The sequence below is a fragment of the Schistocerca serialis genome, chromosome 3 (assembly GCF_023864345.2).
Source record: "Schistocerca serialis cubense isolate TAMUIC-IGC-003099 chromosome 3, iqSchSeri2.2, whole genome shotgun sequence".
Classification (NCBI taxonomy): domain Eukaryota; kingdom Metazoa; phylum Arthropoda; class Insecta; order Orthoptera; family Acrididae; genus Schistocerca; species Schistocerca serialis.
Genome location: NC_064640.1, coordinates 619,585,312 through 619,612,233, shown reverse-complemented (window position 1 = coordinate 619,612,233; position 26,922 = coordinate 619,585,312). Strand labels below are relative to the sequence as shown.

Below are 26,922 nucleotides of genomic sequence, written 5' to 3'. Positions count from 1 at the left end.
ACTAAGCCTGCTTCAGCCGCTAACGTTAGTTTACAATCTCAAACATCACTGCTCTTCTGTTTGTATCACCTGCATGTCTTACACGCTTTATAACTCTCCGTATAACCTCATCCTCCTACACCTCGTTGTACTGTGGACGTATGGTGATATCTTGACTACTGGCAATGCTTTCCGAAAAAGTGAACTGTTTGTTCATAAAGAAAATGCATTTATTCCTCCGTTGTCCGTTTATCAGACTAAGACTAATGTGAAGCTATATATAATACATCCCACAGTAACAACAACTGCTGCAATCAGTTCTAGGTAACGCTAGTTTCGTATTTCGTCTAAAACTTTTTAAAATGTGAGACCCTGCGAGGATTTGAACATGGGGTATCTTTCACTACAGTCGGATGTACTATCCGTTGCGTTACGGAATGTCCGCCGGATGGACAATATCTGTTGATTGCCTTCTACGCAGGTAATCAGCACTACATTTTGTCAAGAATAATTTTACTGTGCTTTGGGTCGTAGCTCTTGACTGGTAGGAGGCAATCTAGTTATAATATACGGAACCATCTGCAAAAGTCCTATAATTCCTTACTTTTGAGCGAGTTTAATGATGTTGCAGGGAGCAGGGAAAAGAATGTCCGTCGTTGCACACATCGCCACTCTACGTGGATGGAGCATAGACGCATCAACTTTCGCAAAGTTTCCACTATCAGCGTTCACAAAATTCCTTTTTATTGTTACTTGAAAGTGGTAATTGCGTTTTCCATCAAAAAATGGTTCAAATGGCTCTGAGCACTACGGGACTTAACATCTGTGGTCATCAGTCCCCTAGAACTTAGAACTACTTAAACCTAACTAACCTAAGGACATCACACACATCCATGCCCGAGGCGGGATTCGAACCTGCGACCGTAGCGGTCACGCAGTTCCAGACTGTAGCGCCTAGAACCACACGGCCACACCGGCCGGCGTTTTCCATCACTAAAGAGCTAAACTGTTTGCAGTAAATGTACGTAAAAACCTCGTAACTTCGGCTAACGCTCCTGTAGAACAAGTATCAGCCAGTAACAGAGCGTTTTCGATCACGTGGCCAGATCTTGATATTTAATTACATAAAAACAACGGATATTTTATGAGAAACCATATTTTTAACATAGGAAAATAGCCTATTGTTAATATTATTGGGTATCTTATCCATAAGTTTAATAAACACAACAGATATACATAACAGAGACTTTAAGGATCAATAATATATTCTCCTTCAGTATTTACAACAGTCTGAGAACACTAGGATAACTTTTCGATTCCGCGACTGTAGGAAGCGCGTGGTTTTGAGTCGAAGAACTCGTCGGGCCGCGTTCGGAGTTCATTTTCATTCGGAAAGGAAGTTCCTTGAAGGCTGTTCGATAGAGAGAGGAAAAGGTGAAAATCTGAGGGTGGAAGATCAAGTGAATATGGTGGGTGCGGACTGACTTCCCAACCCAGCTCGTGTATTGTGTTTTTTGCCATTCTAGCAGAATCCGAGCTGCTGTTACCGTGGAGTGACATCACTTCACGCATTCTTCCTCGTCGTTGTTCTTGGATAGCGTCTGTAAGACGTCTCAGTTATTGACAATAAATGTCAGCAGTGATAATTATACCTCGAGGAAGCAATTCGTAGTACACCACACCGTGGCTGTTCTACTAGATGAATAACATTATCCTTTACGGATACACGAAGGCCTTTTTACGGTGAGTTACTGCTTTGTTTGGTCTCAACTATACCTTTCTTTTCCTTATGTTAGCATAAAGACACCATTTCCTGTCAGCAGTAACGATAAAGGATAGGAATGGTCGGTGTTGTTCACGAGCCAACTGATGACGAGCAAGTAAAGACGCTCCACATTGATTTATGTGGTTTTGGCTCAGAGAATGCGGTACCCTTACACTCGATTTTTGAGCCTCCCTCATTGGATGCAAATGTCGCACGATGGTAGAATGATCACAGTTCACCACATTTGCCAGTTATCGAGCACACTGACGTGAATCATTGTGGATTAATGCGTTTAAACGATCTGCATCAACGCCGCTGTGGCCGAGCGGTTCTAGGAGCTTCAGTCCGGAACCGCGCGACTGCTACGGTCGCAGTTTCGAATCCTGCCTCGGGCATGGATGTGTGTGATGTCCTTAGGTTAGTTAGGTTTAAGTAGTTCTAAGTTCTAGGGGACTGATGACCTCAGATGTTAAGTCCCACAGTGCTCAGAGCCATTTGAACCATTTTTTTTCCTGAACGTGGAGAGTCACTAATGTCAAAACCATCCTCATGAAAATGAGAAAGCCATCTTCTTGCCGTGATCTGTCCAGTGACATTGTCCCCATACAAGACGCAAATGTTACTGGCTGCCTTCTAGCGTCCACAGCTCCACTACAAATGAAAAAATGACAATACATAAATTCAAATAGCAACAGCGAACTTTAAATAACAAATGGCGATCGGTAAATAAATCAATAGCAACCGAAATACCAATATGCAAAACAAAATGCTACGAACTATACACCACCTAAGCCCTTCCTCGCGGCGACACACGAAATGAGATGAGCATATATCGGTTTTTTTAAGACTTTTCTCAGCATGAGTCACAGGTGCGCTGAAAGTGTGTCATTTGATTTCCGACCAGTGAAAGATTAGAAGTTTTGTGCAGTCCCTCTGCACCATCTACGTACGTGTTGTACAGCTGCTTATGCTAAAAAACAAAATACGTAACTACTGAAATTCAGTGTTCGTTCCATGGGATTATCCTTCTTCTGAAGATTTCCTCAATCAGCCTAGTCAAATACAGCTGTCCCTATCACAGGATACATAGCCACCCCAATTTCCTCAAAAAGTAACGACAGGTTTCACGTCAGTGGAGATGCATCTTCGGAGACAGTTTTCTTTATTTTTTAAACATATCGCCCGAAGATACACCTCCACTGATGCGAAACATGTCGTTACTTTTTAATAAAAGCGTCTTTATGTTAACTTTATAAAAAGTTATTGTTCTGTAGTAAGAACTGCTTCCTAGGGGTGTGTCCATCATAGTGGCATTTGTTACCAACAAATGAGACACTTTGCGGTCGTACTCTAAGAAAAGCAGCCAGAAAAACTGTATCAATGGCTGCTACTGCAGAATAACTCCCGCCCTCTGACTATCCAGGGGCTCTGATATTGCGCGATGAAATGTTTGTCTTGTTCGCTCATTATTGAACGACCACCAAGAAAATTCCTTTCCAGACGAAATGCACTTCAAATATGGCTTGATGAATCCAAACCAGTAGATTTCTATTGATGTGGAACTGGAAAATTACCAGAGGGTTGTCTGATCGCTGTAGATAATGTGAAAGAATAGTGTTACTGACTTAGTTTCTCTTTTTTTATCAGTGATGATCAATAAACTAACGAAAAGCTCTTTAAAATATGTAGCTTACCAATGCAAAGGAATTAGAACTCATTGTGATAACCTTACAATGGTAGTCAATTTTAACAATGCAAAAGTATCCGTATCACGAGCCTGTCCCAATCATTCGGAATCAGTAAGATATCAGACATTCTTGTCCTCGAAACAGTTTCTATCTAACGGATCTAGGTCGGCTATAAATTTTCTACATATGAACAAGTTTTCAATTTCTATCTTCTAACCTACACTTTCGTTGTATCCCGTCGAAAGTGTACGGGAGCTACGTGGGTTACTTGTGAAGAAATCCGTGATGTCTCATCGCTTCTCGCGCGCGCTCGGTCGACGAGCACAAATTTACCCCTTCCATCGATAAGGAAATGGTAACACTACAAGGCTTACTCATGCCACATTGACCACTGGCGTTTTTAGAGATTGTTAGTAGAACTATTGAGAATATATGTGAAGAATTAATAATTCATCATCGCAAATCTTAACAGAAACATCAAGAAAACACAAAAGGATGACAGATTAAACCGCATGAAGGGGTGTTATCTATCTAGGTTGGCGAGGAATCGGTTATTAAGCAGGAAACCAGCGCATAAATATTTATTTTGAATGCCGCCGTTGTGATGGATTACATACCTACACTAAAGCATGTCCCCGGCAGTTTTCCACAAAAACGCATTTATAGTGCTGTCGCGTTCGTCGATCTGATGAAGACAGGGCCATCGATTATCTATTGCAGGACTGTAGGGTCGGTTGTCGGCTGTGCACCGCTCACGCCGCAATGGAAAGCTGCCAGACGAGCATATCAAACGACTGCCAACCGACCAGCGACGTGAAAGAATGTCACGCCGCTACCGAAGACACACTCGCATTCAACGACTGCCATTTGAACATCGATCCGCTTCATTAAATGCAACTGAAAACTACACGATCTTCAGCTAATTATGTCAGAGCACTTAGAAACTGACCCCAGTGGAAATAAGGCTATACTGGATGCTCAGACGTTTATGGATTAAATTATGCAAGCGTTACAGGACCCTATACTAAGTATTTTGACACAAGGAACCAATGGGGAAAAATTAATGATTCAAAACCTACGAGGTCTCGAATGAACAATGTGTATGAAGCACATGTTTTAAAACTACTTTTGTTTCATAACAAACATCTACCTACCGCATCGGCGTCGGTGACGCTACCTTAGGATGCTATACACAGTCAGCTGTGATACTTCCAAGGTAGAAATCTCGACGGTTGACAGTTCATGACTGGTTGTCAAAAACGGTGCATCACTCGTTATGGGAAATTGCAGATGTGGTTGGTTGGTTGGTTGACTTGGGGGAGGGGACGAAACAGCGAGGTCATCATTCCCATCGGATTAGGGAAGGATGGGGAAGGAAGTCGGCCATGCCCTTTCAAAGGAACCATCCCGGCATTTGCCCGAAGCGATTTAGGGAAATCACGGGAAACCTAAATTAGGATGGCCAGACGCGGGTTTACACCATCGTCCTCCCGTATGTGAGTCCAGTGTGTTAACAACTACACCACCTCGCTCGGTTGCAGACATGCATTCAGTGCATCGTGGAGCAGGATGTAATGGATGGGAAGTCGAACAAATGTCCAGAGAAAAGTTCCTCAGCAGGTGTCATGCTAACTGGAAGAAATTTAGCGACGTCAACAGCAACCCTCAAGAAACTGGATCGTTCATCCAACATAGAGCTGACTGAGTTTCTCGACAAAGAATATTGTAGTCCCAGTAGGATTTTATGCCGACGGCCTTGCCGCAGCGGTAATACTGGTTCCCATCAGATCACTAAAACTAAGAGTTGTCGGGCCTGGCTAGCACTTGGACGGGTCACAGTTCGGGCCGGTCGAATGCATTTGGCCATCGGGGTGCTCTCAGCCCTAGCGAGGCCAATTGAGGAGCTAACTGACTGAGAAGTAGCGGCTTCGGTCATGAAAACTGACGACGGCCAGGTTAGTAGTGTGCTGACCACGTGCCTCCCCCCCCCCCTCCCCCCATATCTGCGTTCAATGATGCCTATATGCTGAGGATGACATGGCTGCCCGTCGGTACCGTTGGGCCTTCCGAGGCCTGGAGAGAGAGAGAGAGAGAGAGAGAGAGAGAGAGAGAGAGAGAGAGAGAGAGAGAGAGAATAGAATTTGAGGCGATAGTGTAGGATCGTGTGGGAGAAGATACATCATCATGTGCTAGTCAATTTCCCCACGTGTGCACATTTTATACAGTATAGCCTAGTGGTACAGAAACTTCAAACCTACATAAACAAGCACTGGAGTCAGTTAAATCTGGATCCAGAGTTCATTTCTGCCAGTGGAGTATCCAGAACAGTATTACTATGCCGAACTTCCCGCAATCTGTATTGTTCACAGACGATGCCTTTTTAAATCGAAATGACGTTCTCAACAGTCGCAATAGCCATGTCGTAATGATGAAAATTCTTACACCACGCGGGCCTCTTCACCTACAACTACTCTTTAGCAGCTTGTGGTCTGGAATTGTACGAGACCAACTTGCGAGGCACTTATCTGCTTGCAAATCTCTGGGTTCTGGGAAGTCTTGAATAAATGCGTAATTGATGTTGCGACACAGAAAACCTGAAAGAATTCTAATATTTGCTCTTCTGGGCGGTGTCCTCAGCTTAACCTTCGTGTCTCACCAGTTATTGGCAGAAGATCGTAACGCTGGTCACGTATTCTAGTACTCATAAATAGCCAGAGGAGATAGTGCAAAGAAGCGAAACATTCGTAAAAGTTGGTTACTATGTAACCATTGATTTATTATACACTCCTGATCTTTCCAAAAAGTAAAGCTCATACACTCTTCATGTATGGCCTTTTACGTATGGTAGATGTATGGTATATGTATCAAATACGAAGATAAGAGAGGCTATGGATGTCGATAAATTAATATCAGAGAAAGAAGAAACCGTTGACGACCTAGGAGGATCTGGAGCCGAGAGCTCCGGGATGCCAGAGGATTACAAGAAGGAGACTAGCATTATGGGAAGAAGTGGAAAACTGGAAGCGAGAAGGGGCCCCGGCCGTACATTACTCGCAAGATGATGATAATGTCCTTTTTGGAGACCATCCAAATGGGTTTTGGACTGTCAAGCACGGGTACAAACGCTACTGAAAACTGATTAAAGTCCACTGTGATTGAGAAAGAGAGAATCCTTCGTTCGCATGCTCTCTCGTGGAGTTGTTGCCACCCGGATTTAGATGTACATACGTTCAGCAAAGTAAAAGTAAGAGATGCTAGCTGTGGTCAGCATGTGACCACTTAAACACGCAATTCAGGACGTCTTGTTCTAGCCACTCGGCTATCACGCTACTGTGGACTGCATCATCTTCAAGGAATAATAGGGCAAAAGAAGTTTCTCAGGCACTGGCGGCGAAGTCAGACAGCAGCTGTGTTCAGCTCTGCTCCCATCTGGTATGGCGACAGCGGAGCTGAGACGCGACACGCCCTACGCGTTTCGTCGACTTGTCTTTCTCTCCCTCGTGTGTCATTGGAGTCTTTTATGGCGTCCTTGGCCCTTTGCTGAGTTTGCTTTTCATTCTACAATGTATTTACCAATATTTGACAAGGTGTTTGAAATCTGAAAATGATGGAAGCGGTCTGTGAGTAGTGTGCCAGTGGTAGGTCCAGGGGAAAGAGGAAGCAAGAAGAATTCGCGATACAACACAAGTCTGAGCTGCTGCCTGCCACTGCGTCAGTGCGACGCACTTCACCTGTTGAGAAGACTGCTCTGTCCTCCGTCAAGGGGAAGCAAGCACAAGAGACAAGAGTCTGTAAACTGTCAGCAAATAATGGAACCCCTTAGGGAAATGACAACAAGGGATAGGAAGAATCATCGTGTGCACACAGTGCATATGTGGTGCCTGAAGGCTTCGTTCTACATGTCGAAGAGGTTGTTCTGTCAGTCACTGAGGGAACTGGGTGCCACCACCTGCAGATTGTGGCAGACTAAGGAATGAACTAAATCTGTCATCCGAGATCCTATGTCATGCTTGGATCATTCCAGCTACCGACGGAAAAGTTTGAAAAGATAAGCCTTCCCCACAGAATAAGAGCTCACAACTGTTTAAATGAATTAATGTTTCCGGTAACTGTCATTTCTTTCTTTACTCGTTGCGTCGTCTTAAACTATTACAAAGTACCCTATTAATCGGAAGCATCACACATTCAGTGTCTTAGAAATCATTTAAAAGTTAAAGATGATAACAAGTAAGATTTTAAGATGAGCTAGGATTATTACAACGTACTTAATAAAAACGTCGTCGATGGTACTTTATGCCATGCAAATCTCTGTACCTGCGAATATTTAAACAGTGACCGCCGTCATTGTGCTTGTGAGTGCAGGAATCGTAGTTGTCATAATATTGATTTCACCTGCGCCGGTAGTACGGCTGCTCATCACAGTTTTTAAAATTACGAATATTTCGGATGCTACAGCACTCAACATACGCTTTGAAGTTGTACAAATTTTTATGTGGGCGTGGGACTACAGAGAAATGTTGGAAAGATCTTATGCTACAGTATTCACAGGCATATAAATACGGTGTATTCGACGTAAATAAATGACGCTTTCCTTCATAAGGACTTAAGAGTGATAAGGTAGGTTAACTTAAAATACAAGGCCAAAGTGTATAATGTACCAGTCGAGTAACTAAAATCCAGTACTTGACAACTGCAGGTAGCATTACATTATTTAAACAATTTATCGCAGCTGTGGACCCAGCCCCAGTGAATATCAGTCCTCAGAGCTGACCATAGCCCTGTGGTCCTGAGTCGAGGAGAAGGCTTGAACCAGCGACATAGAAGGTTCTTCACATTTGTAATGGATTATCTCCCCTTACATCAGCCTGTGCACATGCAATGTTGATCACTTGAATGATTTACCTAGGCAAATGTATTCCTGAAATTTCATTACCCTACGTTAGTTATTTTTTGGTGCTACGATTTTTTTCCATCAGTGTATAAACGGCAACTACAACACATTGGAAGGTTTATATTTTCAGTAAGGAAAAAAAATAAACTTATAAAGAAAAGGCACCAACGGCACAACAGGTGTAAAACAAAGCGTAAAACTAAAGACAGTCGCCAAATGTACGCGTTTTCCTGGTGAAATGGCAATGCGCGAAACCATTAATAACCAACGTAACAGAATCTTATCGAAAGATCTCTCACAAACCCCAGCAATCGCCTGATAGTTTGTATAGGCTGTCAGTATCACGCCGGCTGGTGTGGCTGAGCGGTTCTAGGCGCTTCAGTCTGGAGCCGCGCGACCACTACGGTCGCAGGTTCGAATCCTGCCTCGGGCATGGATGTGTGTGATGTCCTTAGGTTAGTTAGGTTTAAATAGTTCTAAGTTCTAGGGGACTGATGACCTCAGATGTTAAGTCCCATAGTGCTCAGAGCCATTTGAACCATTTTTGTCAGTATCACCAAAGTTAGATAGAAATACTCTACTGGTTGGCACAGGGAGTGAAACTGAATGTAACAAAGCAAAATGAAAAATACTGTGCTCTATTTTTAAATGTTCCTTTAGAAAGTAAAATCCGAGTCCTGTTGCAGTAACCTCATATTTTCGTCACAAATATCAGACCAGATCTCGATAGAGATTCAAACTGATGCAAAGATTGAAGATTTGCTTTAAATGTTCATAAATGTGAAATTATGCACTTCAGAAAAATAAAAATAACATAGAATTCAATGACTACACTATCAATGAATCACAGCTTGAATCAGTCAACTCATATACATACGTGGATTAAAAAATTTGTAGTAAAATAAAATGGAATGATTACATAGGCTCAGTCGTTGATAAAGCATGCGGTAGACTCCGGTACATTTGTACATACAGGGAAATGTAATCACTTTACAAAGGGCCATTTTACGGTTTACAAAGTAACTCTCATACCGCCCATTCTAGAAGATGCTCAGGTGTGTGGAACCTATATCAAATAGCGTCATCATGGGATACTAAACGAATATAAATAAGGACAGCACAAATGGTCACGGGTTTTTCAAAGTTCCTCTTCTGATGGGTCCACAATTTGCATTAGGTTGGTCAAAGACATGGCATATAATTTTTCAACGACTTTATTAACTTATTATTTATACATGACGAGTGTCTTATTGGCTATTATGGCATTTTCAAATGATCCTGAAATATTAATGACGATAAAATTTTGTGTGTAAAGCTATGCAAATATATGTTTCATGGCTTACGCCTACGTTGGTAATTATTAGCCTTACGTTTTAGATGTTACAATACAGCGTCCTGGAATGCTTTGCTAAGACAAAATTAAATTCGCGATATTAATAAACATCTTGGACCTGGCAATGAACAATAATAACAACCACTAAAGATTCTAAGTGTATAGGAAACCCACCACGAAAATCGTTATTATTAACAATTACTCCTGTGATCCAAATTCACATAAACATACATTCCTTAGATCAGTGATCAACCGACTCACGAACTTACCACCTGACACTGACGAAACAAAGAATAAAATAGATAAATTACGATACACTGCACAACAGAATTCTCTTAAACCTGCAATAATACTCCAACTCTTCGAGCGATAAACACAATTAAAAAACAAAACATAAGTAAAGAAATAACGCTGAAAAGAGAAGAAAAAATTGCACGCAAACCTACTTACATTACAACACCTACACTGGCTAAATTTCAGGGAACTCAGTAATCTGTTTAAAAAGACGAAGGTGTAAATATCATTTCGTACCAATAACACATTAAAAACAAAACCACAATAAGAAAAAATTAAAAATTCCAACTTTATCAAATCTAGGAATGTATAAACATTCGTACAATCATTGTAACAAATTTTACATCGGACAAATAGATAGGAACTTTGCAGAATGAATTTTCACTCTGCAACCGAGTGCGCGCTGATATGAAATTATCCTCGCTGATTAATACTATTTGTCGGACCGGGACTAGAGCCCGTCACCTTTGTCGTTCGCGGGCACGTGCTCTTACCACTGGGCAACCCGAACGAGACTAACGACTTCTCACTGCTTCATTTCCGCCAGTAACCTGATTTTCTACCTTCAGAACTTGGCAGAATTTCTCCTACATAACTTGCAGGACTAGCACTTCTGGAAGAAAGGATATTGTGTAAACATGACTTGGCTGACAGGAAACTTTCTGGCAGATTTGGAACCGTGTGCCGGACTGAAACTTGATTACGGGACCTTTGCCTCTCGAGGGCAAGTGCTCTACCGACTGCTCTACGTACCAGTATCTCATCTCCTACCTTCAAAACTTAACAGGTGTTCTCCTGCGTAACTTGTGGGACTAGCATTCCTGGAAGAAAAAAATATTGCGAAAACATGGCTTAGCCACAGCCAGAAAAGGCAAAGGACTTGCAAGATCAGTAATGGGCATGGGTAGTGCCTTGGGAGGCTGTAAGACGATCCACATCTACATGGCTACACTGCAATTCACATTTAAATGTTTAAATGCTTGACAGAGGCTTCAGCGAACAACTTTTACACTACTACTCAACTGTTCCACTCTCGAACAATCACGCGAAAAACGAACTCTTAAATCTTTCCGTGCAAGCTTCGATTTCTCTTATTTTATTACGATGATCGTTTCTCCTCATGTAAGTCCCGGCATCAACAAAATATTTTCACATTCGTAAAAGAAAGGTGGTGATGGAAATTTTCTGAAAAGATGTTGTCGTAACGAATTATGCCTTTGTTTTAATGATTGTCATTCCAACTCGCGTACCCTATCTGTGTCCCCCCCTTCCCTTCCACCCCCCCCCCCCCCCCCAACCACCCGCTTTTCAATAACACAAAATGAGTTGCAGCCCTAGACATTTAGCTGAATTGGCACCCTATAGATTTGTGTGATTTACTATATAACCTAAATAACAACGGATTCATTTTAGTACTCATGTGAATGACCTCACACTTTCCATTATTTAGAGTCAAGTGCCACTTTTCGCACGACGCAGGTATCTTGATTAAATGGTTCTCCAATTTTTTTTTCCCTTCTGATGACTTTACTAGACATTAAATGACAACATCAGCTGCAAACAATCTAAGAGAGCTGTTTAGATTGTCTCCTAGTTATTCGACCTACTGGATGTGACCTCTTTGGCCACCATTCGCAGTATTCTACCATATGGGCTCCTGTTGGAAATCGTCCAACACCAACAAAATTTGTAAAGAACATGCAGTACTTACTTTCCGTACAGTCAGCAGGCGTCTTCTTGCCCACTCAGGCATTCCTTGAAAGGCAAACAGAATCAGCTTCTACAAATCTTTTGGCGGGTATATGTTGAGTACTGCAAAAACCTTCCACAAAAAGAACTCCATGAGAATTACACCACTAGGACTTTATGCCTGGCTGGTATTTATGCCGACATACCCAATTCTAGTACTGTACCAGGAACTCTCTGTTGAACTTACCAGATTTTGGCAATGCCTGCCAGTAATTTGCCATCATAGGCTCGTTTCAGACGTCATATACAGACCTAACACGTACATTTGCTGACAGGTACCGACATGAATCGACTCGAACCAAACATCAAAATTATGGAGAAAATCTATGAGGCGGATCTTGGAATTCATTCCGCCAAACTCCTCCCAAGAAGGTGAGGGAATATTTATGGTTGTGTGCCAGAGTAGGATGTCATTTACCACATAAATGAGCGACATTTCTTCCCAACCAAAAGGTTGCTGGTTGTGCTTGTTGATATCGTTGTCATTTTTCTGTGGAAGTAAATGCTCTCTCTTGCATACGACTTCCTACCTCTGTATTTGCAGTGAGAAACGATACTGCATTAGCGGTTATTGCTTCGCTCATCAGCCGGCCCACCTTGGGTAATGGCTTGCCAAGTGGCCACTCTAATCAGTTTCATTTCCTCCCTATTGCTGATGTCGTTGCCCACCCCTCCACCGGTAACTGCTACAGAAACCACTGACAGAAGTGGGTCTGCACCAAGTTCAGCGACTCGCCAGTTTGCTGTAACACTCCTAATCTCAGCAGTTCATAAGCCAATTTTGTTTCTCAGCTCGCTAGAATGGACCTTGATCTTTTCAGTTAGCCAATTTTTTGAATCTTCCATCTGTCCTTCTGTTTGTACCACCCTATTTTCAATGGAACATAACAACTCTGTATGTTCCCAGGTGATCATTTTGGCTTCTCCAACCTGATCAGTCAGCGAGACTAAAGTAACGTTCTGCTCATGTGCTATCTGAGTAATTGAGATTATCTCTTCTGTATCTGTGAATCACTGATCGACTGCACTTAATTGTGTGCCAACTCTAGTTAAGGCCTCCTAGTTATCTAGCAGCATCGTATCTATCTGCTCTCTATGCCTCTAAACCCCTGAGCATGATCATCTAACATGCTAGAGAGCTCATTACTTTGAACCTTAAGGGCTTCTGCAAATGAAGCGTTTACTGCTTGTATAGTCTCCATTTGGAGATCTAATTGTGCTTCTACTTTGTCATCTCGTGCATCTAATTTTGCAGGTAACTCTGTATATAATCAGTCACACTAGGCCTTTAATTTAGCATCTTGTGCATCTAATTTTCCAGCAGATTGACTGTGCATGCATAGCGGCCATCAGCTGTGCAAATATTACTTGCATCATCTCTACAGAAACTGCTGATTGTGAAGCGGCACTCGACTTGGCAGAGCTTGCTTCAACAGCCAGCAGTGTCGAGGGTTGTGCTTAGAGCCCCACATAATCACAGATCTGAGTCATATTGGCGACATCAGCGACAGTGTACGTGGCAGAGCTGGACGTCATACAGCTATGTTGTGTGCTCTCGGCACCCGCTAGGGCGTGGGGGGTGTGGGGGGGGGGGGGGGGAGGACGCAGTTGACGGCTTCCATCAGTCAGTGCATCGTGGGAAGTAGGCTCTGACGTGGCTCCGGCCGGTGTCCCGGTGGTGTTGAGGGCGGTGAAGTCAGATGTGTTGCTAGTCCAGGGTGGAGAGGCAACAGGTGTCTGGCCCATCATTTTCCTTTTCAACTTCACCTGCCACTTTGCTTCATAATCTCTCTCCCATGGCCATTTCTTTATAAAGTGTGGCGAAAAAAGGTTCTCTTTCGCTCTCTGGGGAAACGAAATAATGGTCACCACCTATGGCCAGACTTGACATACAGGAAACAAATTTTATCACTGTCACCACTTGGAACTTGACTCACGCTCAGTCAATGGCAGGATGTGTGGGTTGTTTTTCTGTTATTTGCGCTGGTTGACCAACTGATCTGCCTCGCTATTCGGGCTTTAGGCGAAACCTCTGTCACGTCCTGTCATGATTGCCAGGTCTGTGGCTTCCTTCTTTATTATTTTATATAGCCTTGGAAACTCAATGCGTGGGTATTAAATGAAGGTTAGGCACGTTAGTCTCAACAGAATAAGGTCAAAGAGACAGCAAAATGCAATAGTGGACTACTATTCATAGTGACTATTTGACCTGCTACACAAGCTGTAACTTTCTCCAGCTATCGCCAGATAAATAATTCCTTACTTGAAAGATCTTCCTGTCTCTTTGACCACTGCAGCATCAGAGAATGGAACCTACAGCATATGTTTCAACTGTAAACTGTTGCAGAACTAGGGATGGGGGACGGCCATAAACAAGTAACAGAAGGGCAGAAATTCGGTTGATTTTTGTATATATTCAACCATAAACACAAATGAAATGAGAGGGTGCCCGTACATAGTGAGGCAGCAACATTCCACAAGACCAGATTGTCAACAGTAATCGCCTATCCTCCACAGGATCGTGAACTGCTAAAAAGGGTATACAAAAAATGAAAAAAATCGCCGAGTCCCTAGGGGGTTATAACTGCTAAAAAGCATGGGAAATAGATCCGAGAGAAAGAGGGGAGGTATTGTTTACTATGAGAGTGAATGAGATTCGAATGCAAAGGGTTCATATGTGACAACTCTTACTGAAGTAGTATCGGCATGTGGTGTGCTTTGGCTCACAGAGCAGATTGTGCAAGCATGTAGTTTTGGCAACCCTAGTATCCCTGTGCATCCACTTTCAACGTGACCTGATATCTACTATAATACCTCTATACACATCTGACTCAAGGTGATGGAGGCTAGAACATGCAGCTGGCTAAGATATTGGCAAACTTCCGTATTAGTTTCCATGCACAATCCAAAACCAAATGGCATCGATAAGAACCTGCATGAGAGTGGACTTTAGGGTGCGTATCCCCTAAATTTATTGCCTAAATGGCGCGCCTTCATCAGTAAAACTTAGCCCTGCTACCAGTCTTACAGGGGAGGCTGCTTTCTCCGTCGTAGGCGACTTTCAGGCTCTTAGATTTTTCATTCTGAAGTGGTGCCAATCAAACACACCAAGAAAAAAGGTCTTCCTCCGCTTAAGTGCAACCACGCTGCCAATTTGTACTAAAATATTCCATTTTCTTAAACAGTCCATACCGACTTGGGACTTTTTTAATTAATATATATGGTGAACACAAAATTATTTTGACCTTCTCACTCGATGGTAATATAAATGGGTGGGCCCTAAATTCCAAGCTCAATTGTTTTTATAGGAGACATTTGCCTCGCAAGTTTACCAGCTCATTTAATATGTACACTAGTGACCTGTGATTGCGGATGCTGGATTCGTAATTTCGGTGCTCTTTGTTTGTAATGGCTGGACGAAACGTTCGCTAAGGCCCCTCCACATGTATGTTAAACATCAATATCGGGCAGTCGAATGAAAACGAGACAGAAGGAGAAAAGTATATAAATTGGTTATTATTTCAAAAGTAACCGCCATAACTGTTGATACATTTATCCAACTGTGGGCCGAGACTGTTGTTTATGTCGCGTATGAAACCACTGATTCCACCGCGCGGGATTAGCCGAGCAGTCCAAGGCGCTGCAGTCATGGACTGTGCGGCTGGTCCCGGCGGAGGTTCGAGTCCTCCCTCGGGCATGGGTGTGTGTGTTTGTCCTTAGGATAATTTAGGTTAAGTAGTGTGTAAGCTTGGGGACTGATGACCTTAACAGTTAAGTCTCATAAGATTTCACACACATTTGAACATTTGAACCATTTATTCCACCCAGGGATGCATCTCTTCCTCTGAAGCATATCGACGGCTATGAATGTCTCTCTTCAGATCTCAAAAAATATGTAACTTGCCTGGAGAGAGATCGGGGTTATATTGAAGATGTGTAACGGCTTACCATCAAAACTTCGGTAGTGTAGTCGAAAAAATCCTCACTGTTGGTTACCATATTGTTCTCAAGTCACCTGCTTAACCAAACTCTCGGAATGCTCAACAGATTGAGATGAAACAGCCAGATATTTGTGACAAGGAATAATATTAATATCATTGCTAATCCCAGAATCTGTTACAAGGGCAAAGAAGGAAAAAAATATTTTGCATATAAGTTGTACTTCAGTTCTGTAACTCAGCATCCCTAAGCACACAGTAATGCTGTAAGTAGGAATGCAAATGGTGTTCTAGCACCGATAATGTCACAAGTGATGTCATAGGTTTCCCTTGTCTGACAAAGGCCAATTGCCCTTTGTATAAAATGGTGGGAAATTCAAATTAGTGGACTATTCAAAAAATAGTTGCATTGTGCTATTGTGCTTTCCCCACTCTTATGATGTAGGGCTATTGTCCTAAGTATATATTGGCAGGAAATTCAAAAATGTAAAATGATGCATTGTCATAATGGCTAACCTTGAATATTGGCACAGGCTCTATTGTGTCATAATCCAACATGGCTAATCTAGAATACTGACCCTGTCTCTGTGGCATCAGAATCCAAGACTTGGAATACTGCGACAGGCTCTATGACCTCAGGATTCAAGATGGTGGAGCTGGAATACAAGATGGCGATCTAACATGGCGATTAGGGCTTATTGGAGACAGCTGGAATACCAGCCCTGGCTCTGTAACATCAGAAACATGGCAAAACCCTTCCATCTGCTGTGCGAGATGTGTGAGACTGGCGAAATACCCTCAGACTTCAAGAAGAATCTAATAATTCCAGTTCCAAGAAAGCAGGTGCTGACAGGTGTGAATTTTACCCATCTGTCAGTTTAACAAGTCATGGTTCCAAATAGCAAGATAAATTCTTTACAAAAGAATGGAAAAACTTGTAGGAGCCGACCCCAAGAAGATCAGTTTGAATTCTGGAGAAATGTAAGAACACGTGAAGAGATAATGACTCTACAACTTATATTAGAAGATAGGTTAAGGACAGGCAGACCTACGTTTATAGCTATTGTAGACTTAGAGAAAGCTTTGACAATGTTGGCTGGAATATTTTCCTTGATCCGAAGCTAGCAGGGGTAAAATATAGAGAACGAAAGGCCATTTACAGCTTGTACAGTGACCAGCCAACAGGGTCATGAAAGGGAAGCAGTGGACGAAAAGGGGATGAGACAGGGTTTCAGCGTATAGCCAGTGTTATCAGTCTGTACAATGAGCAAGCAGTAAAGGATATGAAAAAAAAAATTTGGAGTCACTTGCCAATGTCATTGTAATTCTGTCGGAGACTTGGACGAGCAGTTGAATGGAATTGGCACTGTCTTGGAAGAAAGATATAAGGCGAACATCAACAAAAGCAAAACGAGGATAATGGAATGTAGTCGAATTAAATCAGGTGATATGAGGGAGTTAGATTAGGAAACGAGATACTTAAAGTAGTAGATATGATTTTTGTTCTTTTGGATCCAGAATAACTGATGCTGGCCAAAGTAGAGACGATATAAGATGTATACTCGCTATAGCAAGAAAAGCGTTTCTGCAGAAGATAAGTTTGTATACATCGAATATAGATTTAAGTGTTAGGAAATCTTTTCTAAAAGTATTTGTGTGGAGTGTAGCCATGGATGGAAGTGAAACATGAAACATAACTAATGAGGAGGTACTGCATAGAAGTTGGGAGAAAAGAACCTGAATAGAAGAAGGGGTTCGTTGATAGGACACATCCTGAGACATCAAAGAGTCACCTACTCAGTATTGGAGGAAAGTGTGTGGTGTGTGGGGAGGGAGGAGGTCAGGGTAAGAATTGTATAGGTAGACCAAGAGTTGAATACAGTAAGCAGATTGCGAGGGATGTGGGTTGCTGTAGTTATTCGGAACTGAAGAGACCTGCACAGGATAAAGTAGCTTGGAGAGTGGCATAATACCAGTCTTCAGACTGAAGACGACAGTAACAATCACACCTTCAGAATTCGCATAAAACAGCCAAATATGTGTGACAAGGAAATATACCAATTTCATTGCTAATCTCAGAACCTGTTACAAACGTGAAGAAGGAAAAAAATATATCAGCATACAACAAGAAGCAAACCTACTTTCTTCAGTTCCATAACTCAACACCTCTAAGCACATGACCTTGCTCAACACACACAAAATTTAACAATATTATTATTCGTTTAGGATCTCCTAAAAGCTTTCACCGCCATCGCCCCATTAATTGACATTTAATTATAAGAAATTGTACCAAGAGTGACGAGTTTGTGATAAATCTTGAGTGCACCAAAAACATTAGTAATATAAACCTACACATGGCTGAAACATAGCACTTTTTGATTGGCCTTCCAGTTCTCATTCTTCATTGGCTGGTTGGTTAGAGCGCAGATGGAATGGGGGGGGGTTGCTACTAGACCCCATGTTATTTCTTTTCTTGCTTGGGATGATATCACATCAAATTATGAACAGTCGAAACTTTTTTATTTTCCATGAAAATAAGAAATTTTGTCTGATTCCAAAAATCTGTGGTTTCCTAACATTTGCACTTTTTTATCCATCTTGAAGGCACTCACATGTGTTGCACCCCCTTGCAATTCAGTGACGATGGTATTTGAGAGGAAAACTCGATTTTCTTCGAGTTCTGGCACTCACATTTTCAGAATGTGTAGACAGCAGTGTTCCAGAAGGAGACGACCATTACTATACTTTATATACGCGTTTTTTGTTTTATGTTGTCGTGACTTCTTCAGTTGTGTATGTCTGCTGACTGTGACTTCACTTTTGCAGTTTTATTTCTGGTTTCATGGTGTTCAAATGGCAAGAGTGGACAAACTTCGTTCTATGCCTTAGTTTTGTAGCAATCAATTTAAAATTACAGCTGTTATAAGGGACGCCATGGAAGCTTTATCTGCGAGACAAGAGAAACTTGTGGCAGTGTTTCCAGACAAGAGAAACTTGTGGCAGTGTTTCCAAGTGCAAACATTCTTGTACATATAGATTGTAAGAATCATGTAAGAGTAGTAAATGACAGATCATATGAAAATGATGAAATACAGGAGCTGGAGGCTTTAGGACACTTCCAGAAGATAATAGAAACCATCCTGAGGATGTTATGCAAAGATGTTAATGGGAATAAACTTACAGACAAGAAATGTATTAGAGTACCTCTTCGTCTTATGCGGAATAATACTAATCAACATTAAAGATGAACAGAAAGAAGAAATGTGGGGGAAAGAGTGGGAATTTGCAGACCATAATAAACGCTGTCTCAGCGACTTGATACACTAAAATTTCTACGTAGTAGAATATACAGTGTGGGTTATACCCACAAGAGTATTGTAAACAATTTTGCGACCTGCCATAGTAGGTTCTCCCTGAACCTCATCCCACTGGTACTTATCATGGATAATCTTTGCCTTAATGTTGAATCTGCAAGTCTAAACTTAACATGGCATGTAAAACAATTTCTGGTAGCTGAAATATCTGTTGACTTTACATTTGCTTTATGTTACTGGTATCATTTTGTATTAACCTGCGTATTTTATTGTTATAGGGTGCGAGTTCCTTTCTCTGGACTTTTCATATTTGTTCTAATTAAATAATGACATGAATTTAGGTGCACAGAAATTATTAATCAAGCTTTCACTTATGCATGACAATCGTAACTTCCTCCATTACTTTTACACTTCTAACACACATAAGACTTGTCTGACAAGCACAAGAAAAATACCATCAGCTATGGCTGTGTGGTAGCTATCCTGTTGCTATGTGTAATTTTGTATTTCATATGCCAAATACTATGTGCTACACCTATGCTAAATTTTGCTAAATTCAGATTGAATCAACTTCACTTATTTTAATATCGTGATTTTTCCCTCGTTGGTAGCTTTAATTAGTTGCCACAACTTAGAGAAGTAACAGCATATATGTTATGGGTAATTTTTACATCCACTCTGGGGCACCTATGATTTTTAACCTCAATTGTCTGGCATTTTTATGTTATACAATTATATTAGAACAAATAAGCCCTCGGTCACAAATATTAAGTCAAAATTGACCAAGTTTCGACGCTACTATGAGCGTCGTCTTCAGAATTAAACTAACTGTTCTAAAACACCTTAGGTATATAATACATTAATCAAATTAAAGTTTGTACTGACTGGAAAGAGATGCAGTACTTACAGGTCACATATTAAAAAATCTAAGCCGGAAAGGTGACGTCATGAATAGTTGTAAATAAGATGGCGAGCCGCTAATGGCTGCTCGTATTTGAGTGAACAAGGGTTGCAACAAGACAAATTCATGACGTCGCCTTTCCGGCTTACATTTTTTAAAATGTAACTTGTAAGTACAGCATCTCTTTCCAGTCAGTACAAACTTTAGTTTATTAATGTATTATATACCTACTATGTTTTAGAACAGTTAGTTTAATTCTGAAGACGACGCTCATAGTAGCGTCGAAACCTGGTCAATTTTGACTTAATATTTGTGACCGAGGGCTTATTTGTTCTAATATAATTCTGAAACGGTCACTGAACCATAGCCGCTATGTTCAAAGTTTTATACAATTATTATTCAGCTTTTCCTGCCTGAATGTATTTTAGTAGTTTTGCGGAAGTTCAATTTTGATTTTGAATTTTGCTTCATTCCCACTATGATACTGAATTTTACTTACTATTAGGACAGTGTGGTGGAATTTAGCCAAAATGGGCTATGGCAGCTGGTGAACGATGTGAGTACATTTGCTAAGAGCATGACATCGCCTGCAGCGCCTCTCCTGCACTTCTTATCATATCAGTTGGACCCTACATGACTCAAAAACAGTGGCCTGGTAAAATGAGTTCTGATTTCAGTCAATAAGAGTTGATGGTAGGGTTCGAATGTGACACAAACCCCACGAAGTCATGGACCCAGGATGTCAACAACACACTGTGAAAGCTCCATAATGGTGTAGGCTGTGTTTACATGACATGGACTGGGTCCTCTGGTCCAACTGAACCAATCATTTACTGAAAATGATAATTTCCACTACCTGGAGACCATTTGCAGCCATTGATGGATTTCATATCCTAAACATGGATGGAATTTTAATGGCTGCCAATGCACCATGTCACCAGGCCACAACTGTTCATGATTGGTTTGAAGAACATTTGAGCGAATGATTTGGCCACTCAGATTGCCTGAAATGAATCCCATCGAACATTTTTGAGACATAATCGAGAGGTCCATTACTGCGCTGGCAACACTTTTGCAATTATGGACAGCTATAGAGACAGCATGGCTGAATATTTCCACAGGGAACTTCCAACGAGTTGTTGAGTCCATGCTGCATTAAGTCGCTGCACTAGCCAGGCAAATGCAGGTCAAACACAATATGGGAGGTATCACATGACTTATGACACCTCAGTGTAAGAACAACTCCATGAATTGGTTATACAAAATTCTATTAACTTATGATACACTTATTTCGGAGGCTTGGTTTAATTTTGTAATGAGTTTTTATAAACTGGAGACAGGGGTTCGAATATTCTATTTTATGCTAAGGTACAATTCGGATAAGGGCCACAAAGACAAGATGTGAGCAATTATGGTTTGTATTAAGGCTGTTACACAGTTATTTTTCCCTTGCTCTATCTGTGAGTGGAACAGGAAAGGAAATGAGTAATAGTGGTACATGGGACCCTCCGCCATGCACCATATGAAGATTTGTGGAGTATGTATGTAGTTGTAGATGTAGATAAAAGTGTTATGAATCACCTAAATACCTTAGTTCCAATCAGTACAGCAATAATTATGGTTGCTGATATACATCGTCCTTGTGTATCTATATCAGTGCCATATATATAAGTTGTGCTCCTTCATTAAATCCTATTAACCCAATAATTATTTATAATATAGCTTAAATTAATTTAATGTTACGAAAAATCATTCAAAAAGTAATACTCCAGTTTGGAACCAAAACATCAAGAATGGAAGGATCTGGAAAGTAGCTTACCTGATAATACAAGATGTGATTGGGAAGTTTTAAGAATGGATCTGCTACTGGTTAGTGGTTAGGTGGGCAGGTACATGGGGGTGGAGAATGAGTCATTGCCATGTCCTTGAACGCCCTCTGACCAGAAACTGCGGTTCCTTTATTCAGTTCGTTGTGGCAGCTAGTTGAGTGCGGGTCTGTTAGGGCTTGTTGCCGGATTCTGTATGTGTGAAAAAGGACGCAAAAACGGAGCAACGAGTTTGTGTGAAATTTTGTTTTAAAACCGGGAAATCAGCTTCTGAGACTTATGAAATATTAAAAACAGCTTTTGGAGATAATTGTATGAGCCAGTCAAATGTTTTTGTCTGGTTCAAGAGATTTCAAAATGGCCGCAGATCATTTGAAGATGAACCATGGTCTGGCCATCCTTCCACCTCAAAAACGAATGAAAATGTTGTGAATTCGCAACTTAGTGCGCTCTGATCGTAGACTTAAAATTAGGGAGATGGCTGATGAACTTAAGGTTCTATGCAGTTCAGTCAATTTTAACTGAAGATCTCAACATGCGTCGAGTGTCCTCAAAATTCATTGCAAATGTGTTGTCAAGTGAACAGAGACAATACCGACTTGAAGTGTGCCAAGAATCGATTAATCAGACTAAAAATTATACAGATTTGTTAAACAGGGCAATTACAGGTGCCGAATCATGTTTATATGGATATGATTCTGAAAGCAAACTGCAGTCTTCGCAGTAGAAGACTCCAGGTTCACCACGACCTAAAAAGGCACAGCGAAGTCAGTCGAAGGTGAAGAGAATGTTGGTGTTTTTTTCGATTCTACCGGTATTCTGCATCATAAATTTACCCTCGAAGGACAGAAAATTAACCAGGAATACTACAAATGTGTCCGTGAGCGTTTACGCGAGAAAGTGCTGAATAAAAGGCCTGCATTGTGGAAAGACAGGAGTTGGGTGCTATACTATGACAATGCTCTGGCTCTTCGTGCCTTCTCCATCGTTGAATGTTTGACCAAATTCAAAATTCCTGTGCTTCCACAACCACCATATTCCCCTGATTTGGCCCCTGTGGACTTCTACCTGTTTCCTAAACTGAAATTTTCAGTGAAACGGAAGAGATTTGACTCGACTGAATACATCCAGGCAAATACGTAGAGTGTCCTTCATACACTTCAGGCAAAAAAATTCTAGGAATGTTTCCACCATTAGAGTCGGTGTGTTCGGTCAGAAGGGGACTATTTTGAAGGAGATGCATCACAGTAGCATGTAAGTACAACCATTGTACCATTTCAAGCCCATTCTTACAACTTTCCAATCACACCTCGTATTTCTGTTGTATTTCTAATACTTCCACTAGATGTTAGTTAATTTTTAGGGGTTTTATACCCATTCACAGTAGTGTATCATTCATTATTAGTTTTTGCCATACTTCTTTCTAGGTGTGGCTCATTCAGCTCTGATTTTTGGTAATCTTTGAAAAGCATCTTTTGGTGATACTCAATTTTATGATGATAGCCCACTATTGTTTTTTGACTCTTACTTCCTGAAAGCTGGGACTCTGAATTGTCTATCTACATTGTGGTAATATAACGAATGTGAGCACTTGACATTGTTTTTTGTTGAATGCCAACACTATGGATCTGTATTTCTAACTTTCCAAGATTTCACACAGTGATTTGTATTCTATGCAAATAAACATGAAGATGAGTCTATACTGATGTGAAACCAGTAGTCGCAAATAAAGCACCTTCAAAAAGCTATGATGCTTCTGGAAACACCTCATCCTTCTTGACTTTTTAATTGTTATAATTTTTAAGATAATTTGAATGGTTATTGAGTGTTATTACTGCCTTTCATAATATCTCTTAGCTCAGGCTGTCCTCCCCGGAATGTTGTTTGTAACTTCAATACCTTTTGAAAATCACATTTCTTTTCCTTCAAGCTATCATCATTAATTCTCTTAGTTGTACTCATTTGTTTCATGTTTTTATGTTTTGGACCAAATGTCATGTGGATCTCAGTTGTGTAGTGATCTGTATCAACTACCATACTTCTCATGATTCCAGTGTTCTTGATCTCTTGAAAATTATGTCTGGAAATGGTTACGTGATCAGTCTGAAACTCCCCTCAATTGCGGTTTGTTGCTATACATGTGTTTTGCTTTCTAGGTAGATTTTTGAAGTGTTTTTTCATGATTTTGAGAGTGTGTGACTTGCCTATATCTACTAATCTTGAGCCCTTTGTGTTAGTTCTGTGCTGATGGATAGTTTCTAATAATTTTTCGGAATGATTTCCCCTTACTCAGTTGGGCATTAAAATCCCCTATCATGGTTATTATGTTTTTCTTGTAAACATTTGACAGCCTGTTTTCTGGATCTTCCCAGAAGTTTTCTACTTCATCTTGATTCTTCTTGTTGTCTTCATTTGCTGGTGCACAGCAGCCGAATACTGATTCATATTTATTCCCACATTTATTGTCAAAGCAGAATGTATTTCACTGTAGGAGTCAAAATCAACATTTTGGATTACACTTTTGTAAACTGAGGGGTCGGACCCTAAAATTGTAGGGTTTAAATTTTAAACTCTACTGGCTAGTTTACCGTAAAAATTCTATAGTTTTCACTAGCCATTGTTAGGTTATCAGCTTAACTTGTTTTTTGGATGGCTGCTAGTGGGATGTTGTTGCTGTTCACAATGTTTATAATTTGCTTGAGTTACTCAACTTTGCCAAGGGAGTGGATATTAAAGTTGGAAATTTATACTTTCCCTTAAATTAAATTTAAGGGTAAAAATGTTTTCTGGATCCCCTAACTGTTCATTACATGATGGTGCAGACACTCCAGAATCTGAAAGTCTCCTTGCCCTCTTCTGAGAAATGGTGGATTAGTCACCTATAGTAATATTGCTTTTTTCATCACAATTATTGTGGTCCTATTTTTGCAGTGTGCGTAGACATTTATGTACCCAAGTCAAAATTAAGATTGTTAGCTTCAGAGTGAACTCTGCCAACTGCCCCTGACATGGGGTATGGATGCTGACCTAACACTGCCTAATCTGGGAACAGACATGTTCGGATTTTATTGTCTAACTTTTATGTTAACCCTAAGAGCAGGACTGCATCTTCTACCAGTTCCATTCTACTGAAAATCTTCATTTACACCTGCACTGTCTGACAAGGGATCCTTATGTGGTACTGTGATCTGTTACAGGTGATAGTTTTGCTAAGAATTCGAGGAATGGCAGCAATCCACCTAATGAGAGTAAGGATAAAAACATTATTCACTTAATTTCGTTTTCGTATTAGTATCTGATTAATTTTAATTGATGTAGAATAAATTCATTTATTTAAATATTTAAACTGTATTTTATAATAATTATGAAAACAGAATAAAATATAGTTCTTCTGAAATAACTGAATTTTTTATTCATATTATGTGATTAATTACTGAATATGCTAAAAAATGTAATGATGTTCAATTTAATACTGGAATAAAAATTCTTAAAATAGTGATTGTAGAGGAGAATGTTCTGATGAAATTCCAAGAAGAAGATAATTGGAGCAATTTTTTGTCATACGTTAATCTGCTTGAATAACAATCTAATTATGATTCTTATTGATTGTATAAACTCTCTATTCTGTGGTAATGGACAGATTATTACAATCAATAAAAATAAAAAATGAATATTTTTGATACTGTTATTGAACAGAAAAAATATGAGTTATTATGTTTTTATTATTTGATAGCAAGTAGAAAAATGGAACTAAATTCATCTTTAGTCCTAACCAAAATCTAAATCAGGAATTTGAAGAGTTTTAGAGGAGAGTTCCTGTGACTCATCCTAATCGGAATAGATGGTTTGTGCAGTTGGTCATAAAACAAGACAGAAATGACTAAATAAAGTAGGTTAATATGAATTGATAAGATATTAAATTGAGGTACACTTATATGCTTTATTTACTGTATCAAGATGACTCTTTAATAGACCCATTCATTTCCCTCTCGTTTTTTAATATGTTTAGTAAAAGTTTTTTAATTTTGTGTCTCATATTGTCCTTAAAATTATTCAACTTTTGATTACACTTTAAATTTTTTAGCATAATTAATCAAATTAATTTAAAAACATTTAATAATAGATACTATTATAAGTTTCATTTAAATAATATTGACCAATATATTTATCAAAAGTTATTTTAAAGAGAGATGTAATAAAAATTTATAGTAATATAATTAGTAACACTTCAGTCTTCATATATACTATGACAAAATTTGTTATTTAGTAGATACAAATGTAATTACTACAATTGTTATAACATATTTATAAGAAAATTCACCCAAATGTTAGACTATTTATATACAATGCAGAAGTTGCTGTGATCATCTGATAGACACTTATCTCTTTTCGTTTATATTCTCTTAGTTCTGTTAAATATTTTTTTTATTTCAGATACTGCTACTGGTTAACTGTTTAAGGAGCCCAAACAGCAAAGATCTTCAGTTGCCTATCCACCACCAGAACAGTTGTAGTGTACCCAAACTGCCTGACTATGGTAAATTCTGTGTACAAATGTGAGAGAGTCTTCTTAATGTTTGCATAGTGTGTATATGTGGCAGAATATGGAAACCAGCCTAGTATTCACCAAGTGGGATGCAGAAAACAGCCTAAATACCACATCCAGACTGGGTAGCACGCTGACTTCTCATGATTAATCTTTGAGGCAGATTCTATTTGTGGTTATCATCCATCTCTATTACAGAAGTGATCCTCTTAACATGGACTGCTAACTGGGCAGATGTAATTTTAGAACTGAATTAGTTATAAATTAACAGTACTATCTACTTCCTCAGTGGATTCGTTTTAGCTTATTTATTTATTTCTTTGTATAATTCGAAGGTTTTGGTAAGATTAAAGTTCTTTTACCCAATAATTTGTTATAATGAGCAAGTTATTTTGGAATAGGCAACTGACATAGTGTAGACATAATGTGTGCCAGCATCAGAGATTACACAACTGACAAATAAATCTAGGACAGGAAGAAGGTCAGCATCATTTGTAATGTCACCTGTATTTTATTACAGATCTAGATTTCAGATAACAGTGTAGCTATCATCATTGTGTTATAGATAGTCATGTAGAATCAGTGTAGTAACAATCATACATATTACAATACAATTTTGGCATGTACAAACATTTCATAGTTGCCCTTACACGCCAAAGTTACACTATAATAGGTGTCGTTATAACTATGCTGAGTCT

At 40.0% G+C, this 26,922-nt stretch overlaps 1 protein-coding gene across 1 annotated transcript in view; it reads left to right on the top strand.

The window, feature by feature from the left end:
- The window catches only part of LOC126470508 (uncharacterized), a 282,251-nt gene extending 255,805 nt beyond the window's left edge, over nucleotides 1-26,446 (top strand). The window contains exons 3-4 of the mRNA XM_050098402.1: nucleotides 24,876-24,926; nucleotides 26,113-26,446. Of these exons, the coding sequence (XP_049954359.1) occupies nucleotides 24,876-24,926; nucleotides 26,113-26,238 (177 nt within the window). The 3' untranslated portion in view covers nucleotides 26,239-26,446. The remainder of the gene's footprint in view (nucleotides 1-24,875; nucleotides 24,927-26,112) is intronic.
- The last annotated feature ends 476 nt before the right edge of the window (nucleotides 26,447-26,922 follow it).